At 39.7% G+C, this 21,161-nt stretch overlaps 1 protein-coding gene across 1 annotated transcript in view; it reads right to left on the bottom strand.

The window, feature by feature from the left end:
* slc2a9l2 (solute carrier family 2 member 9, like 2) overlaps window positions 1-20,917 on the bottom strand; it is a 221,143-nt gene extending 200,226 nt beyond the window's left edge. Inside the window, exons 1-3 of the mRNA XM_037679110.1 lie at window positions 20,852-20,917; window positions 11,895-12,039; window positions 3,268-3,318 (exon numbers count right to left, since the gene is read on the bottom strand). Coding sequence (XP_037535038.1) covers window positions 3,268-3,318; window positions 11,895-12,039; window positions 20,852-20,917 — 262 coding nt within the window. The remainder of the gene's footprint in view (window positions 1-3,267; window positions 3,319-11,894; window positions 12,040-20,851) is intronic.
* Window positions 20,918-21,161: the final 244 nt, after the last annotated feature.

Genomic DNA, 21,161 nt, shown 5'->3' with positions numbered 1-21,161 from the left:
AGATGGTCTCTTTGGTACGCCCCCTCCTCCATTGCCAGCCCTCTTCCTTGTTGACAGTCTTGTCAAACTGGTTGAAAACAACAAAGTCCATGCTCAATAATCCAGGTATAAAATCCAACATTTTTCAGTCAGGTCATCTGGACAGTTTCTTTTTTTTTTTTTAAGTATGGTTGTATTATATGTATGGTTAATTATTTTATTTTATTTTACTTATATAATACAGTTGATGTTTTTCTTAGTTCATATCTTAGATGTTATTATTGTTTTTCTTATACATTTTATTGTTGGATGTAACTGGGACCTTGTGTACATAATTTCGCTCCACCACATGTACCACATGAGGTGCAAATGACAATAAAGAATCTCTGGCTCTGACTCTGATAATGTTTTTCTTACTGCAACATTTCAGATTTTTTTTATTTTTATTTTTTCGGCTGCTCCCTTCTTCAGGGGTCGCCACAGCAAACTAACTCGCACGAAGACTTGGTAATTACTTTTATACCGGATGCCCTTCCTGACACAACCCCAGCCCTCTGTGTGGAGCAGAGAGCTGCTATCTAGGGCGCCCGGGGGAGTAGATGGTGGGGGTTGCCCAAGAGCTCAGAGTGGGGCCAATGAATGTGGAGGCAGGTGTGGGTGCTTGACCTATCCCACACAGATTTTTGATGTTGTCGGTCTGTGGGGTTTGAACCGATGGCCTTCTCTAACCTCTGCGCCATCACTCCCCTTACTACAACATTTCTTATTGCTTGTCTTAAACCATGCAGCACAGCCAACTACAGCCATTGTCACCTTCATAATCCAGCTTTGCCATAAAAACTGTGCTCAAGCATCACACACAGCCGTGAACACCTTTAATGTAACCGTGGAGATCCAGAAACATTAAGCTCCCCGCCTATTCTTTGCTAAGAAAATAAATATGACCTCGTCATTTTTTGCAAGAAAAAACATGCTAACAAGTTCATTACTGACCACCATGGTTCTGTGAAGGCAGCACGCTGAGCCTTTACATAACAACTATAAACCAGCTTGTTAAAAATCTAAACAAAGGTTCTGTGCTGAATAATTTGTGTGTTTCTGTGTGCTGAGTTGTTCTGCAGGTCATTGATCATCGCCCCTCTTTCCCGACCCAGCCTTGATTTTGCAAAGAAGATTTACAATGATCAAAAGAAACGCACTGTCGTCGACGTAGATTAGTACCACTGACATAAACTGTCCTCTGCAGAACTCATACATGTTGTGTCTCTCCTCTGCTGCTAATGTGACACTTTACCTGCATGAGGCAACGCACATGCTGGCAGACAAAAAAGCTGATTAGCAATCCAGTTAGGGCCAAGAAAATAGCATCTAATCATGTTTAGTGCGTGATATCTTATAGCGTGTTTATTAGAACTCATTGATTCACCGAGGACACATTTCTGACACTATATAATCTTCTGAAGAAAAGCTCCCTGCTGGAGATGGACCTGCTGAGCATGAGGAAATCTAAAGATTTGTTCACACATGCTGTGATTTGATGTGCAGTGTGAGGAGACTATATTGTTGTTTTAGTGGTTTTACTAAAGAGTCTGATTAACCATTTGTAAAACAGTATGGATTGTATGTGTGTGTGTATACGTGTGTGTGCGGGGGATTGTGTGTGCAACAACTCTCTCCATTACAGCTGAGCACAGTGGCTTGGAGCAGAGAGTAAGCTCCTCTGTGATCATTAGATTGTGGCATGGCAGGAGAGCATCCTCTAAAAGAGGCTTCATTTATTTTTTATTCATTTTTAAAGACAGCAGCTGCAGCGGAGGAGCCCTACAGTGGTGGACAGAAGGCAGCGCTGCATTAATGATCAGCTTAAGTTCCTGTTGGGGGGAAAGCTATGAAAGAGAATCAAAACGTCGATCATTCAGCATGCTGATAGAGTTGGCTGTATTCACAGAAGAGCAGTTACTGGGACTTCAAAGGGATCATTTAGCTCATTTGAAGTGGAGCTACTCATTCAGTACATCACCTACAGGAGCAGCTGCTTGGCTCACCTGAAGTTTGAAGAACACAGAGAACATGTGGGTTAAATGTAAAACTGAAGAAAAAAAAAAGTTGAAACTATATAGATATTTTCAAAGGGATCGTTTAGATTGATGTAGTGTTCAGTGGAGTTGTCATTAATAATCATTGTCTTACTTGCAGCAGCAAGTGTTTGATCAGACTGAAATAACAAGCAGCGTTCTCTCAAAGCAGACGAGCTAACAACGAGCTCGACCAGGACCAGCTTCAAGACATATTCAGTTATAGCAGTTTCATGCAAATGCTATTTATTATTATTATTATTATTATTATTATTATTATTATTATTATTATTATTATTATACCTTTATTTATACAGGTTAGTTCCCATTGAGCCTCAAAGACTCATTTACAAGAGAGACCTGTTACATACAACATACAGGCAGATGAGAAAAGGGAACACGAGGAAGGAGTAAGCCAAAAAAAATCATTTCTCACACCATTTCCTGGCTGGGAAACTGTGTGAAAGATGAAAAAAAAAAAAATAATAAAGACCTAGCAACATACAACTGCAACATACAATGACATAATACATTTATGCATAGTGGTTGACAAAGGCGGTGAGTTATCCATAAACACTCCAGAAAGTTCCAAAGTTCTGATAAGATGGAACAGTGTCTATCAGCATTGTGGTTCTGATAAGGCCACAGATGTCCTCGGGGGGAGGTTAGAGCTTCTAGTTTACATATCCTCCAGGAGCAATTTGAGATAAGTTGACTTGTCCAAGGCCAGCGGAGAGGCCAAATTCAGATTAACAACAATTGTTTGGGCCGCCAGACTCTGTTTTCTGTCTGCCTTCAAGTTCTGCTGATATACTCAGTGGTGAATCCAAACAGACAGAATTAGTGGACATTCTGCCCGGTCCGTGCTTGATTTAGCATTCTTCAAGATTGAATCCTTCATGCTGGGGAGTTCCAGGAGCCGCAAATGGCTTACAATTTTCAGAAATCGTATCCAGCTTGCTGTTGAGCTTGTTAAGTATATGAGTGAGAGCTCTAGGCACAGATTAATCCTTCACATAAGTCTGGCAGCTTTACCATGGCCGAAACTGCTTCTGACGTCTTCGTAATTTGTCGATATCCAAGGTATCCACCGATTCCAAAAAGCAGAAACCCTGTTATCATAAATCCAGTAATGTATATATCTTCTACGTTCTCCACGGACAGCACAGATAGGTACACCATCTTCCACTCACTACAAGAATCATTGACATACCCAGCTGCATGGGTCCATTCAGGGCATGAGGGCTCTCCAGCACCCTGTCGTCTGGTGGAAAAAATTTTTATCAATTGTGTCGAGGGACCAGCTGACCAAATCCATAATAATTTCTGATTCAGAAAATGTGTAAAGAGAGGTTGACAGGACAAGAGAGCAAAAAAAGCAGGAGGGAGGGAGGGAGGGTAAGAGCGACCGTCTTCGTCTAAGCCAAAATAAAGAATTGATTTTATGCATCTTTACATCATCAAGTTAGCATTAGATGGCTGTTTACGTAGACGTTGGTGGTTATTTATACTGTGGTACATCAGTAGTGAAGGTCTGTGTGAAACTTATATTGTAAAGTAGTAATGTTATGGAAAATACTGAAGTGCCAAAGTTAAATGTTTTATAGCAGTTCAAGCAACCCTTGTTTAACTGATTTTTCTCTGCTTCGCATTTGTGTCCAGAACACCTGATCTGTTTTGCAACTTGAGTTTCACGTGGATCTAGGTAATGATCTTCTGTCTTCAGTATAAATATTTGTTTATTATAAAAGTGTCAACAATGTAAAGATTTACAAACTAGAGTTTGGACGAACCATCGTTACATTTAACAACAAAGTCCATGCTCAATAATCCAGGTATAAAATCCAACATTTTTCAGTCAGGTCATCTGGACAGTTTCTTTTTTTGTGCTGAAACATTTCGCCTTCAATCCGGAAGGCTTCATCAGTCAAGGAAACAAACCAGTTTGACACGACTGTCAATAAGGAAGAGGGCTGGCAATGGAGGAGGGGTGTACCAAAGAGACCATCTTATCACAAGCAAAACTGGTTTGTTCCACTTTGGAGTAAGCTGTTGGAGGAAGAATCAGTTTTGTTATGCGTTTCCTTGACTGATGAAGCCTTCTGGATCAAAGGCGAAACGTTTCAGCACAAAAAAGAAACTGTCCAGATGACCTGACTGAAAAATGTTGCATCATAACATTTCTACACCCTGCTTTGAAACTGGCTTTGTTCTGACTAGCCAATAGCTCATCTCCCCAGACAACACATCTGCATGACATTTCAAACTGATAGCACTCTGAACAGTTTCTTCTGCAGGTAAGATGTTGACTATTGGTAACTACTCCACAGAACACCACTTCAAAAAACTGAACTACTGTATTCCTTTGAGTGTATGTTTTCTTTCGAATGCTGTTTGTGTTTTAGCAGACAGCACTTTCCCACAAAGAACTGAAAGTGATTATTTTTACACAGATGTCCTCTCTTTAAATTCACTGTACCCCTCTGACAAAAGCAACTGGAGTGGTTAGTTTTTATCTTCCTGTTTGTGTGTTGCTCTGTATTTTCCCACTTTGTTTACAGGGATTTCTTTGGATTCTAAATATTAATTTGAAGCACAAAAGTTGAGATATGTTCCATATAGCAGCTCTTGTACTCAAAACAAACAAGTTTTTATGGAAGGTTTTCAATAAAAACTCTCCTCAAACCAAGTTTTCCTCTAGTTTGAGAAGAAGGATGCAGCAGCTTCAGTTTCCTGAAGTAAAATGTTCTTAACTTAGTACACTTTTACACCAGTTCTAAATGACACATTTAAATACCGTAACTATGATGCAGAGTTCAATCTCTCCAGCACTACTCTGTGGTTTTCCAAACATCTTCAACTACCACATCTGGTTTAATAGTAACCCACATCTGTAGACAGGTCCTTCATACAAATCCCCCCTCTAAGAAACCTAATAATCCCTTTAAATTTGAGGAGCTTAAAAAATAACCTTGGCCACAGATTTGTTTGAAGTTTAATCAAAATTAAATAAAAAAATATGCACTCACAGTTCATTTATCCAAACTAAGTGGTGGAAATGAAACGAAACTGTACATGCTGAACGGTTGTATGACTGTATTACAATGATTACATTCAGTTCAAATGGATAATAGAGATGGCAGTAGCACTGGGTCAGAGTTCATATTGGAGTTGATTTGATACATTGGGGGAGGTTTGTGGACTTGGCTGGCTATAAGGAGCTCAGTATGAATCAGTCTGTCCAGAGACACGTGATGTTTGATGACTTATTTGTTGTCTTATTGAAAGACCGTACCAAGGAGCAGTTTCAGGAGGGTAAAAGTGTCACTGGTGTAGCTTTGTGCTGTCAGGCTTCTCTAAATCACCACCAGAGGTGAGCTAAAGTCAGACTACATGGCTCTCCATGACACGTGGACAGAAGTTACACTGCTGTCTCTCTCTAAAACACTGGCAGGATTAGTCCTCTTAGCTCATCAACACCACACCCTCGTACAAGTGTAATTCATGGTGACGCAAAACTGACATTCCCTGTTGAATATGAGTCATCAGCACTTGGCAGTTTCTGCCCCCCCTCGCCCTTAACAAGACCCCCATCATCACTGTGGACTGTTTTCGGTTTCTCGGCACCTCCATCACCCAGGACCTCAAGTGGGAGCTGATCATCAGCTCCCTCATCAAGAAGGCTCAGCAGAGGATGTACTTCCTGCGACAGCTGAGGAAAGCCAAGCTGATGGTGCAATTCTACACAGCCATCATCGAGTCCATCCTCAGCTCTTCCATCACGGTGTGGTACGCCAGGGCCACTGCCAGGGACAGACACAGACTGCAGTGCATTGTGGACTCTGCGGAGAAGGTAATCGGCTGTAGCCTCCCATCACCTGTACGTTTCCAGGACTATGGGGCGAGCAGGTTGGATTACAGCTGACCATTCTCACCCTGCATGTAAAATATTCCAACCACTCCTCTTGGGCAGGAGGATTCGGACCAGAACCTCTCGCCATAAAAACAATTTCTTCCCCACTGCCATCGGACTCTTGAACACTCATAATCACGTTACTTTATAACTCTGCTTTGGTCACTTTATCACTGTATTTTAACTGCACTACTCCAATTGCACATTTTTTTTTCTTAGTATTGTATTGTATTGTATTTTATTGTGTTGTGTTGTGTTGTGTTGTGTTGTATTGTATTGTATTGTATTGTATTGTGTTGTGTTGTATTGTATTGTATTTTATTGTGTTGTATTGTGTTGTATTGTATTGTATTGTGTTGTATTGTATTTTATTGTGTTGTGTTGTATTGTATTGTATTGTATTGTGTTGTATTGTATTGTATTGTATTTTATTGTGTTGTGTTGTATTGTATTTTATTGTGTTGTATTGTATTTTATTGTGTTGTGTTGTATTGTATTGTATTGTATTGTGTTGTATTGTATTGTATTGTATTTTATTGTGTTGTGTTGTATTGTATTGTATTGTGTTGTATTGTATTGTATTGTATTGTATTGTATTGTGTTGTGTTGTGTTGTGTTGTGTTGTGTTGTGTTGTGTTGTGTTGTGTTGTGTTGTGTTGTGTTGTGTTGTGTTGTGTGTTGTGTTGTGTTGTATTGTGTTGTGTTGTGTTGTATTGTGTTGTGTTGTATTGTATTGTATTGTGTTGTGTTGTGTTGTGTTGTATTGTATTGTATTGTATTGTATTGTGTTGTGTTGTATTGTATTGGTGTACATATGTTTTCTTTTATCTTTTATTCGCACCTCTATGCCGAAGCAAGTTCCTAGTCTGTGAATCCTGTTCAATGGCAATGGCAATAATTATCTGAATCTGAATGCCTCCTACTCCAAACATGACCTTTGCTTTGGTGTTAAGGACTAAATGGGACAATGAATCCACAGTCCATCTGATGCCATCAAGATCAGAGATTCAGATGAAAACGGTACGCTGTAAAAAGTCCAATACTTGTGTCAAGATAATAGATGTAGACATGGGGTTCTGTTATACTTGGCACACAATCGCTCTCTTAAGCAGCCATTGACCTGCTGGTTCCAACACTGGGCCACCAGTATGCCTTCATGGTGGGCGACTGGTCCAACATGGAAACCAACAACGCAACCTCTATGTCAACTGCTGGTAATACTAATTGCATCTACGAGTCATCCCGTGTGTCCGGTGACCTTCACTCAATGTTTTGATTTACTGTCGGATGTTCCAGCAACTAGCTGATAACACTATCGCTTCTCTCATGATGCCACCATACATGTCCTCTGGTGACCATTCTGAACATGCTAACTCCATACACTCACTGGTCTACATGTGAACTAAATTACGTCTAAAGTGAACCCTTCCTTCTGGGGACTAAACTTTTTTGTCAATAAGTGAAAAAAGAAAGATTTGCTTCTCACCATCAGCTTCCATTTATGTTTTTTTCTCCAGACTTTGATTGACACTGTTCTAATAATCAGCTAAGTATTTACTTATTCTTGCGTGAGACTTTCAATTCTTTCATGGGCTGATGAATTTGAAAGCAATTTATCAACGCTTTGTGAAGGCAAGAAGAAAGGTGAGAAAAGTGAACTGTTGAACTATTTGAATTGGTAGAAGTGAAGCCGGATAATGCGGTGTAAAAGCCGGCTCTCTGGGGTCAAATTTAACCAACATATAAAACGTGTTTTACTATTTCATAAATCCTTTAAACCCTGTTTATAGTGGCAGCATATACAGAGATTTTCATTCTAAGCAAAGTGTTCCTACTTTATTCTGCCACAGAGGTAATTTTAATAGAGGCAATGTTTTTTTTATCTCTTGCATTTTTCTGTCACATACCTTTAATAGTGCAGTAATTAATGTGCTCGGAGTACATTTCTGTGAAAATGTGTTTTTACCCTCGGAAATGCATTAAAGCAAAGTGATTCCACTTCTGGAGATCACAACGTTTTTCAATTAGACTCAATGCACAGAAGAGCCAGGTTCCCTTTTTTCTTTTCCTCCATGAATTCACCCAACGATCATGATTAATACCAGGATGTCTGGTTTCTTTAACTCATGCAGACAAGATCTAATTAAAGAAACATCGCTGCTCATGTCCACAGTGTTCGTCCTTGACTGCAATAAAGGAATACACAAAGATTAGCCCCATTCTACCTCAGTACTTTAAACTAGGTGGTATAAGGTTTTTAAAAGGACAGTTTAAAAAAAACAGCATGTTGCCAAAACCTAGTATTGCCTAGTACAGTAGTCCTTCGTTACTTTGGGGTTCATTTTTCGCAGACTCGCTCTATCGCGGTTTTTCAAAATAAGATTGGACATGACACAAAATTGGCTGACTGATGGATGAGGCGCACGATGGGCATTAATTATCTGTGACAGCCATTTTTAATCAGGTTAACTCCAAATGGTTAATAGTTGTAGATGTATAGCCAATGATTATGTTCTTAGAGTTTTATTAAAACCCATTTTGTATTTCATTAGATATTTTTGCTAATAGGGCCAGTAAATGGCAAAGTTTTAATCAAAGGTCATGAAAGATGGGTGAAATTAATAAAAAAAGTGGGGGCGGGGGGGATCCGTGGTTCCTCCCTCAGACAATTTGAAATAAAAGAGATGCCATTTCCTGCATTTTGGTGTATTTTAACAGATTGTTAAACATCTGTTGACATTTGATTAAATTGATTAAAAACAGGTCTCTCTTATAAATGAGTCCTGGAGGCTCAATGAGACTAACAACCTGTATAAATAAAGGTTGGATTGAAATTACTATTTTAGAGAGCCGTGAATTATAGCAGCTCCGATTCTGTCAAGCGTCCTATCCCCCCCCCCACACACACACACACATACACACACAAACTTCAATGTCCGACCTGAACTCTTCTCAGCTGAATTCAGTCCTGCGTGTTGTTCTGCTTCAGTCTCTATCACCACTTCCTTCAGGTGCTTCAGTTCTCTGTTGTCTAGCTAAGGACGATCATCCATCCATTTATTTTAGATAATAAGTTGAACTGTCTTTTTAACATTTTGATCCTGTTATTTTGAATGATTTTGAAACGTGATGTGAATAATACACATCAAACATTTCACTCATTTTTTTTTCTATAAGCTTTTTTATTTATTATCTTTGAAATGTCGCAGGAGTTCTGACACATTGGCAGTTGTGCGCGCTCTGCAGAGCTGTCTGGAGACGCTCCTGTGTATAAAACGTGCACAGTCTGCAGGGCGCACAGCTGAGCAGGTGAAGCTGACACCCCACTCACGTCAAAAATTCCAGTAAATACAATGAGTGGTTTGTGCCGTTAAAATGTTCATTTGTGCTGCTTTGGTTTCTGAGACACAGCTGAAGGTGAATGAAGACACTTCATCTCTGTGGGACATGCGGTCAGCGTCTCTGCTGGGCAGGAGCGTGTGCACGAGCTGGTGCGCCTGCTGAAGCAGTAACATCCACACCACAGAACATGGACAACGTCTCCTGTCATATTTTTAATAAATAATCAAGATTAAAATGCGCAATGACTTTGGACTTTTATGGGCGAAGAGATGAGCTGCTGGATCCGATTGAACAGTTGCCGGAACAAACACGGTGAAAATGAGGGCGTTCCTGGATCTTGTTCCGGCAGGATCCGGCTCAAATTAACCACTGAAGTAAACCACATAAAACAATCCAGAGTCACATTATGATGATGTTCATGACAAACTACATAAAACGTTTCACTTCAAACATCTAAAGCTTTCATATACTGATTATCAGTTTCTGAAGTTTTGCTGTTCAACGATAATTGATCACAAACAAATTAAAAAAATATGGGAACTGTTCAGTATTACAGTGCTGAAACATAAGTGAAACATCACAAACAAAAAAACTTAAAGATCTGATTACATTTTCATAAAATAATCAAGCTTTAGCATATTTGTACACATCCTGCTAGTTTTCAAACCTTTGTGTTTATCTGTTCATACTGACCACAGTGACTCTGATAGTCCATTAAAAACTGGAACCCACCGTGGCTCTACATGATGTCTGATCGTTGCTCCAACTCTCTGTACAATTATTCACTTGACCCGCACAGACCCAAATGTGGCACAGCCAGCAGCATAATGACCAGAGCAGAGGAAACTCCATCACAGTCGTAGTCTTTATTGGTCAGTGAGACAGCTGAGTCAAGCTGCTCCTCAGGCTATTCTCACTTCTTGCTGCAGATGTGCAGACTGAGCACTGAGGCTGCACTCATGCTGTGGTCACGACTGGCTTTCTCTTCTAGGAAAAAAGTAACCCAACTAACATTTATTTTACTCTACCGCCCCCGCAGAAAAACCTGAAGTCTTCAAATTTCACACAGAATTGCCTTCACCTGTGTGTCAACCACAGAGTTAACAGCTGTAATTGTTAAATGCTAAAATTAAATGACCTGCGAACAAACACATGGCCATGTAGGAAAGTCTGACCCCTGAAAATATGTTTTTCTTCTAAAGTGGTGCCAGTTAACTGGACTGCAGCGTCATTGTTGCTGAAGTTTGAAGTTTTACTACAGAGCAGGTGAAAATATAAACGTCGGGTTTGAGCGACGAGCGTCTAAACCAGCAGCATGAAAGTGAGTAAACACCCTTCATGGTGCCAAAACTGCTCTGACCTGTTGGGAGGAGCGACTCATCAGGATGCCTTGTTATGTCTGCAGCTGCCAGAGGGGAAGCATTCTTTACATTAATCTTCAGGTAGTGGGACATGTTTCAGTAACCTTTACATGAAGGTCAGAACCCATGTTTGATCGCAGAAGGTAAGAACAAAATCCACCCATCCATCCTTTATCTTTACCCGTTTATTCCATTTTGGGTCACGGGGATCGCCGGTGCCCATGTCCAGCAATCACTGTGCAAGGGGCGGGGTACACCCTGGACGGGTCGCAAGTCCATCACAGGGACACGTAGAGACAAACAACCATTCACTCTCTCACTCACACCTAGGGACAATTTAGAGTTACCAATCAGTCTAACATGCATGTTTTTGGTCTGTGGGAGGAAACCAGAGTACCCGGAGAAAACCCACGCATGCACGGAGAGAACATGCAAACTCCACCCAGAAAGGCCCCTGGACCAGGGTTTGAACCAAGGACCTGCTCGCTGAGAGGCAGCAGCTCTACCAGTTGCGCCACCGTGCTGCCCACACTTCCTAATCATATTTTTATTTTTTTTTTGTATTTGAATTATTTGTTTTTTGTTGTCTTTATGGCCTTCTTCATCACCATCTTCTTGTTCTTTGTCTTCATCTTCTAAACATAGTTGTCCATCATATGTACAGTATTTTATTGATGTGTTCATGTCTTTTTTTTCTTAACATCTAATCAAAACAAAACTATCAGTGACTCTGACTTCAGACTATTAGTTAAAACAAGTAAAATAAATGTAACTGTAACTATACTATAACTATAAAATCAAATAACAGATCTGAGTTTTTTTAATAAATAAAAGGTGTTGCAGCACATAGATTATGGGGGGTGGGTATTTTTAATCTTTATAATAATTAGACTAAAGTTTGAGTACGCAGGAGTTTCTGGTCTTCTATATATCTTGAGTGGGCTGAAAAGACAAAGTTACTGACCTGAAGGCCTCATTTTGAAATGAAATATAGTAAAATGCATTACTCTCCAAATAAATCAATGCCACATGTTTGATCTGTATGTGGTAATGTTTACCTGTGTGAAAATGTGTCGGCATTCTATTAAACCTTTATTCCGTTGGGGTTTTAGCTAAACCTGCCTCTGAACTGAGTCCACATCTAAATAAATGTTTATTGATTTCTGGATGTGCTAACACAATGAGGAATGAGAAACCAAGACAAAATCAATGGTGCTTCCCCACAACAACAAGCCTTACATGGCAGCCTGAGAGTTTGACTCACCAGAGCAGGAGCATTAACCACCGACAGGTTGTAGCCGTAAAGGAACGATGAACCGAGGGCCCCAAAGAAGGCTGCACTGAACAGGCAGGCTGTGACCGGCTGCTGCTGAAGGAGAAAATAAAAACGATCAAATACAGAAATCCATGCAAGTCATACAGGCTTCATCAACATTCATCCATCCTTCATCTTTACCCGCTTCTTCCTCATCAGGTCACTGGTGCCCATATCCAGCCATCACTATGCAACACCCTGGACAGGTCTCCAGTCCATCACAGGGACACGTAGAGACAAACGAGACAAACAACCATTCACGCTCTCTCACACCTAGGGACAATTCAGAGTTACCAATCAGCCTAACGTGCATGTTTTTGGTCTGTGGGAGGAAACCGGAGTACCCGGAGAAAACCCACGCATGCACGGAGAGAACATGCAAACTCCAACCAGAAAGGTCCCCAGCAGGGATTTGAACCGGAGACCTTCGCGCTGAGAAGCAACACCTCTACCAACTGATCCATTATGCTGCCTTCATCAACATCAAGGTCAAACTAATTTAGAATAAAATGTTTTGTTTTTATAACCAGTTTTAAGCTCAGAAATATGTTATATATCTTTGAGATCATTAAATACTAATAACACAATGTTTCGTTCAAGGAAGCCAAAGAAGCTTTTCTTGAAATTAATTTATGATAATAAAAAATACAAAAAATCAAGATTTGTTAAAAATCTTCCATCTTAAAATCATTATTTGATCAGATATTGCTTAGCGACAGTGACAATCCTTCACACAGCAGCGCTGCAGACAATATGAGCAGCAGCTGACGTCGACGACACTGAGCCGCTGCCTTCATCAGCATCAATCCAAGCTCCCGTTGTTTTTATTCAGATAATCTTTGCTCGGCCATCATGCAGAAGCCATTTCCTCACATTTTATTGTCCTTCTTAGAGACTGTATTTTCAACTATGCACTTTAATACGACCAAAGGAGATGTACCCAGAGATTTTACATATTCATTCACTGAGTAATCCAGAAGGAAGGCAACATCTGTGGGTAATGCATCTTGTTGAGTAAAATGAAACAGAGCTACCAAACCTAATAGAAAACTGAGAGATTTCTCATCTTTAATGGCTTTACGTTGATACCATGTGAGTTGTTGCCTGTGTCTCGCCAGTAAACAACTTGTTGTCCCTTTTTTTAACCTTTGACCTCTGAGGTTAGTAATGGTGATGAGTTGTGACATCAGCTGGTGGGTTGTGGGGAAAATGTACAGAAAGTAATTTCACACTACTTTCCCAAAAAAGATTCAAATTTTGTCTGGAAAATCTACTTTGCTGCCTCAACCACAAACTTTACACATAAACCATTTTGAAAAGCGCAACAACAATTTGGCATAAACTGTCCGGGAACAGCTGCACCGAGGAAATGTTGCACGTCTGGCAGAAGATTATTTTAAAGGCGCAAATCATCTAATTAGCCTTCATAAGTCACTCAGATGGGTTTGGATAAGTAGAGTAAATTCAGTCATGTTGCAAATGAGATGCAGCCAAATGCCACATTTGTGGGTTGCATTTATTTGTTTGTGAAATTGAGCTTGAATGAAAATCTGCCTCTCCGTGCCGACTGAGCGCAGATCATCTGACGTGTTACTCATGTGGCTTCTTGTATGTTCTTTAGGGCTCATAGTGCATGTCAGGAATGACTCTCAACTACTCTTACACCTTATTTTAGCTCGGTATCTTTAAAACTGAACCACAAACTGATTTAAAACTGGAGGTTGACTCCAAATGTTTGTTGGTTCACTGGATATTTTGCTAACAGTCAGACAAACACGCAGGCAAGTACATTGTTGCTGGGTAATAAACAAATAATTTTAGAAAATTGTGTCTAAGTTATACAGTGGTGGGATGTAACGAAGTACAAGTACTTTGTTACTGTACTTAAGAACATTTTTCATGTATCTGTACTTTCCATTACACTACATTTCTATAATGTGTTGCATTACAAGTTACATTCACGTTGTGTTTTTTTTTAATTGTTTGTTAGTTTGAAAATAACCAATGGCGAGGGGAGTTGATCCACTGAATCACAGAAAAGTGGACAGGTAATGTTCAACCTGCCTTCAAGAAGAGCTGGACCAATGACGTATATTCTAGTATATACGTCATGGAGCACCGCTAACACCCAAAATGGATTCCACCGCCGAGAGTCAGCCAGAAGATACGTGCCACCCATGGCCTTACTGAAAGATTATTGAAAGACTCCTCAGTACAGCAGGACAGATTATCTCTCCCTGAAGAACCAGACTGGACTCAAGAAACTTTGAAAACCAACTTCTTCTGCACTTGAACAAGAAATTCTTGCTGCAATATTAAAATGGTAAATGGACTGTACGTATATAGCGCCTTTCTATCTAATCAAGATACTCAAAGCGCTTTACAACACAACCTGTGTCCTCATTTACCCATTCATACAGCACTCTACTAGATCTCTACAAAGCCAATTGAACAAACCATTCTAAAGAGGCTAATCAGAGCTTTATCACATTCATACACCGATAGGACACACATCGAAGGCGATGAGGGGTTCAGTGTCTTGCTCATGGACACTTCAGCATGTGACTGCTGGTGGATTCGAACCCCCAACTCTTGCATTGGCGGACAACTGCTCTAACCACTCAGCCACAGCCGCCCCGCCAAAATGTGTCAGTTCATGGATGTTAGGAGACAAGAGATGTCTCCAAATGTCTCGACACTCAGGTCCAAGTTTTGAAAATGGTGTCAGGAAGTTAAAATATTGTTCACTATTGACCCATTACAAGGTCGACTATACAGTATTTTAACTAGATCTAAAAAAGTTCAATCTGGTCCTCTGGACATTCAAAAAACTAAACAAAACAAAAACAAATGTAGACACGTTTCGTCTTCCATCCGAGAGACTTCCTCAGTCTGAGGTGCTGTATTCAGCTCAGTCTCTTAAATAGCACCTTCTCAGAGTGGATCAACCAGTTTTGCTGCTGACAACCAAAACCAGCTGATCACATGGTCAAGAAGGACCATCAGCCTAACAATGGATCATTAGCACACTGATGGCTGTTTACTGTTCACAGAGGGTTGAGTGATACTAGCAATCACAGCATTGTAAGAGGGGGACAGTTGAACACGAAGGCTCCACCTAGGTTTAACGATGGACGATTTCTTTTCACAAAGATGGCCTCCTTTACTCCTCTCTCAAACCATCGTTCCTCTCTATCCAGGATGTGAACATCTTCATCCCTGAAAGAGTGACCGCTGGCCTGGAGATGAGTGTAGACCGCAGAATCCTGGCCAGAGGATCAGACTTACTTTTTTAGATTTTTCTACCTGAATTATTGAGCATGTATTAGGACACTTGAACTAGAGTTGATGACAAACTGGAGTTGAAATGATCAGAGTCTGTTCCTTTGTCAGTTGTGTCTGATGCTCCTTTTTTCAGGCAGACAACTTTTACTTAAATGTGTTTACTGCAGTTAAAATGACACATTGGTTTTGCTTTGTGTTAAATAAAACTTTCAAAGGTATAATCATTCCTCTTTCTTATTTTGATTAATGGTATTTAACTCTGCAGGTCATCCCTGAAATTCTGATGCACAGAATCACAAGTCCAAGTGTGAACGGTGTCACAGAGTAAACACAATAAAAACATGTATTATCTGCAGCATTGTTCATTAAAATGACTAAACACTTTTAATGTAGTACAGAAAATATACATATGTAGGTACACTTAATGATATAGTAGACCATTGCATTAGGTAATACATTCAGCAAGTACTTTTACTTTAATACTTTAAGTATTTTTCAAAACAAGTACTTATTTACTTTTACTTAAGTAAAAACGTTAATGTGGTACTTCTACTTTTAATAGAGTACATTTTTGTCTGTTTATTTGTACTTTTACTTAAGTACAGTGTTTGAGTACTTTCGCCTCCACTGAAGTTATGTAAGTAGACACAGAGTAAATATTACTCTGCGTTTTGCTTTTTGAAGTTAGGTTAAGGACAAGTTTTTGTGGTTAAGTGAACAAAAAATCAAGATAGAAAGTGTTGGAAAAAGATAAAGAGCTGAGGTCTGAGAGAACAGCTTTTGTCAGTGAGACATGCAAACCATTTAATGAGTGATAATCAAAATGTTTTGAGGGGCTGCTGAAATTCCACAGCATCATTAACCCATTTGACTCTCAAGAAAATTAGTATTCTTAGCAGATTCATGACATGTTTAAGTTTATGACATATCCAGAGTGGAAGAGTGACGTTTAGAGCAGACGGTGAAGATGCTGAGGAGCACAAATATGTGCATCGTGAGTCATACTCTGAGTAAAATGAATCTGTTGTGATCTTTGCGTCACCAAATGTTGGAGAGGATGAAGCATGTGGCTCATCGTTCTGGCAGAGGAAGGCTTGAGGGATGGACCACAAATATTTGGAAACACTCTGCATCTTTTCTCTCATTACTGCAACAATAATACACGTTAGACCAAATACTAAAAAATGATTACACAGCTGTAATAACTGTAAATCACCTAAATGAAAAGCATCTGTGTACAGTGTTGACACAATGTCCTAACAGGATGAGTTAGTGAGGCTGCAGAGGGGACAGGACAGGATGGAAGGTTGTGACTGAGTCTATTGAAGGAGAAAATTCAGACAAAATCTAAAAAGTTTAAAATCTGAAGCGCAGGAGAAATTCAGCCAAGCGTGTTCAAAAGAGAGTACAGCAGATCTGGAAATGTAAGAAATGTGGCTTAAAGGTGCCAGATATGTGTGTTTATTTTCTGTATAATCACAATAAATCACAGCTGGGAAATAAAGAATAGATGATTTCTGCAAGATTTCTCAAAAATGTACGTATTTTTATGTACGAGCCAAACAAAAAGTGCAAATGCACCATGATGTGTTTTGGGGTTGGTGAGGTTGCAGCCAGGGCTTAATTTGTAAACCGATCGATGTCGGAACGCAAGTAGCGGACAGGCCGGTGGCTGGGGGCGGGGGGTCTAGGGGGTCCTCCCCCAGAAAATTTTGAATAAAGTAGATGTGATTTCCTGCATTTTGGTGTATTTTAACATGTTGTTAAACACCTGAGTGAAGTTGCCCCCCACCTTCTTCAAATCTATCAAAATCGGTGTCAAACGTTTGTGCTACATTTGTGTTGGTTTGTGCAGAAAAAAATGTGTTTGTGCAGCTATCATTTTAGAGATATTAATAAATGTTTCCAGAGGTCAACATGTACAAAAGTACATCGTGTTTGATGGCACCCCCTGGTGATCAGAAACAAAATACAGCTCATTGGGTTTGTTTTTTGGAGGCGCTGTACTAGTTCAAAATAATTTTATCAATGTTAAAATTAATCTATTCGTGTTCATAGTTCAGCATCTAAACATTTTTTTAATGAAATGCACAGTTCCAACATGCACAGATTTTCATTGACCTTTGATGACCTCTGGAAACTTTCTTTTTTATTAATATCTTTAAAATTATAGCGGCGCAAATGAAAATTTTTGCTGCACAAACCACTACAAACATTTGATTCAAGTTTCGTTAATTTTTGAAGAAGGTGATGGGGGGAGGGCAACTTCACTCAGGTTTACTTGACGGTTCCAAGCCCAACACTGCTCGTTGCTGTCCGAGTCCACATGTGAAACCTCCAGGTGCCTGTGGGCTCCTGCCTGTGTACGACTGCCTGGTTAGCTCGGCACGCATCCCACCACTCTTAGGGGCGGAGATTATTTAAAGGGTAGATGCGGAAATGCTACTTGAAGGGGCCGCTCATATGCTCCTAAGTGGCTGTTGTGTTTAAAATTAGTGTTTATGTAATTATTTTCAGTTTGCATGTCCAATATAGATTTTATTCATCCAAGGCAGTCATATTTATTCATAACTTTATTATTAGGGCGGCTGTGGCTGAGTGGTTAGAGCAGTCGTCCTCCAATGCAAGAGTTGGGGGTTCGACTCCAGCAGCAGTCACATGCCGAAGTGTCCCTGGGCAAGACACTGAACCCCTCATTGCCTCCGATGTGTGTCCCATCTATGTATGAATGTGATAAAGCATTGATTAACCTCTTTAGAATGATTTGTTCATTTACCTTTGTAGAGATCTAGTTGTGTTGTATGAATGGGTAAATGAGGACACAGATGGTAGTGGAAAGCACTTTGAGTGTCTTTATAAGATAGAAAGGTGCTATATAAGTACAGACCATTTACCATTTGCAAATTATATTAGTAAGCTTGAGAGTTACCGAGGCCAAGCAAAGTTACCGGAACGCACCTTGTCAAAATAAGAGCGTTCCCGGATCCTGTTCCGGCAGGATCCGGCTCAAATTAAGCACCGGTTGCAGCAGGTGATGAGCGTCTTGTTGATGGTCTGGCTTTAAGAAATTTGACAGATTCTACTGCAAATTCTGAGGCATAAACTTGTTTCTTGGGAAATACAAATCTCTGCATTTGTCACTAAATTATCTGGAAGTTCATCCGGTGTTCTCTCATAGAGCTCAGATATTTCAGCTGGACATAATACAGTGAACAAAACACACAAATAAGAAAAAAATAAGAGTTTACTCAGAGTAACTCTGATTATTTGACTTCTGTCTTTTGTGTCCTGAACAAAAGCGATGTGTTGTAGAATAGGTGATGAACTACATCTGAAGTAAGTTTAATTTTTATTTTTCAAACATGTCAGACTAATAACTTTAAGCTTTTAAATTACTATTAAAAAAAAAAAAAAAAAAAAGAACTCAAGATCATGAGAAGCATTTTTCAGTGGGAAAAAATATTACTTTCCTGATGCCAGTCAGTAAAAAGCAACATCAAGAGCTATTAATAAAGATGAACAAGCAATGCAATTTTAATCGTTAACTATAATAAATATAATAAAATTGTAATTATTGGCAATATATAAACTTGTAAGAGCATGAAAAACTCTGGTATAATTTACAACACATGGGAGCAAATCTCTCTTCTTATTGAACATCTGGTGATTCAAAATGACGTCACCTTGTTGTAACTTTTTAATTTCTAAGATGGAAATGTTAAAAAATATATGTTTTACTTTTGACAGCAGAAACCAAATTTCTGGCTAGGTTTTCAGTCTACTTTTATTCTTCTGCAACACACTCAGTTCAGTCTCTGATTTCACTTTTTTTCTTCTTTAGAAAATCACCAGTAATTTATGGCAATCGTGTGATTCAGGTCATGATGCTGCAATTTTCCTTCCTAAGATTTATTAAATGGAGCATTTTATGCCTTCACAGGTAGGCAAGGTGAGACCTCCAAATATCATCTGTCTAGCATCTTTTGCACGTGTGCAGCTCAATACAGTCACACCTCGACGTTTCACCAACACATTTTTATTCCTGGATGTGGCTCCACAAACTGGGAAATCTTTACATGTTCTTTGGGATCATTTATTCAGTTTTAACTAAAGACGAGAATGTGATTATTGTCCTAAATTTCTTGGCTGTCATTCATAATAAATAAAACCTTTATCCTCCATAAAAACTTTGCTGTTTGTACAGAGGTGGTAACTGTGTGTTACTTCAGCTGCTGCAGCCACATGTTCACTGGTTTTGTGCTCCTGATTGCAGCTGCAGCAGCTCTGGTTTATCATCAGCTTGTTGTAACATTGGGCTCATGGACCTATGCAAAGTCTCAGTTTTATTTTTTCTTTGTGGAGTTAATTTACATCTGGAGCCAACATGCATACATGTAGAATTTAAAGACTGCTCAGAGGTGCATTTTTTTCTGTGATCATTGATTGTGTAATATGAGCACCTTAGTTGATTGAGTTCGACTGTTTCTACATTTATTTCAAACTTTGTCAGAATTTGTTTAAAATTGGTCAGAAGAGAAAATACTCAGAAATAATTGTGTAATCACAAACACGTTTGAAAAAAAATCATGGTTTAGTACAGATTACATCCCCAAACTACATCCCCAAAGCCCAAATGAGTTGAAAAGGAGGTGCCGTGGATGCATGACCGTCTACCTAGAGGTGGTGCTCGAGCGCCTGGCCGCCGAGATCTTAGAGGTAACGGGAAATGTGGTTCGTGACAGCGGGAGGACAGAGATCGTCCCACGGCACCTCCAGTTAAGTCCGTGGCGACGAGGGGTTCGGCAGGCTGCTGGGAGAAATGGCCATCGCGCAGGGTTGAGTTCTGCCCAGCATTCAGGCAGTCCTGCTGCCCAAGAGGACCTAGAAGTATGATGGGTCTGGGTGGACGAATTAGGATGATGCGCTACAACAACAATTAATCTCTCTTTGAGATTAATAAAGTATTTTTTAATTGAATTGAAAAACTAGAAAGCATAGTTTCCTCGAATGATAGGGGTGAACGGTTTACATGTGGTGGTGGCCATGTTGGATTTTGACACGACAACCCCATTTTGAAAAGGAACCTTTCTTACGCTGAGATGCAATCACAATCCTTCAAGGAAGTTGGCCCGTTGCTTATTTTTCAAGTTATCCATCTCACAAAGTTTACATATATATGGTGGCAGCCATCTTGAATTTGACGTGGCAAGCCAGTTTTTGATAGGAACCTTTATTGCACCTAGGTGTATAATGAATTATGAATTATTAATATTAATCTGATTTGGTCATCGGGTTATTTTCAGCATGGAGGTTAATCCTCAGCACGCTGCATCCTGAAAATAAATGTTTTGCTATATGCAGGTATAATCTGAAATGCAGTAATATTGTGCATAGTCTGTATCATATTGTCCAACCTGCATGTGTAAAATAACACCAACGGGTGACCTATATGGTGCTATCTGGTAGTCAGATCTAATTCCTCATAAAACGTGATGTTTCATAGTATTTAGCACTTGTCAGAAATAAAATAATAATTGAATGATCCAAGCCATAAAGAACTGAGCAACTTAATCACACCAACCTTTCTGGAGCTGTTCTCTGAGCTGCTCTCTGTGTGGTCAGTCTGGCTGTCCTTCACTTCGTCCATGTTCAGGTTTCAGCAACTCTGAGCAGAAGGTCGTAATTTGTCACACGAGACATCTAGTTGATACAGAATACCCACAGGAGCTGAGGAATCATTTCACAAGCCTGCAGGAACTGGAACTTCTTATACACAGTAAAATATACAGTGCTTGGAAGTTTGTGAAGCCTTTACATTTTTCTATATTTCTGCATGAATATGACCTAAAACATCAGCAGATTTTCACACAAGTCCTAAAAGTAAAGAGAAC

Source organism: Nematolebias whitei, chromosome 7 (assembly GCF_014905685.2).
Source record: "Nematolebias whitei isolate Nwh7 chromosome 7, NemWhi1, whole genome shotgun sequence".
In the NCBI taxonomy this organism is placed as follows: Eukaryota; Metazoa; Chordata; class Actinopteri; order Cyprinodontiformes; family Rivulidae; genus Nematolebias; species Nematolebias whitei.
This window is presented reverse-complemented; position numbering and strand designations above follow the sequence as displayed.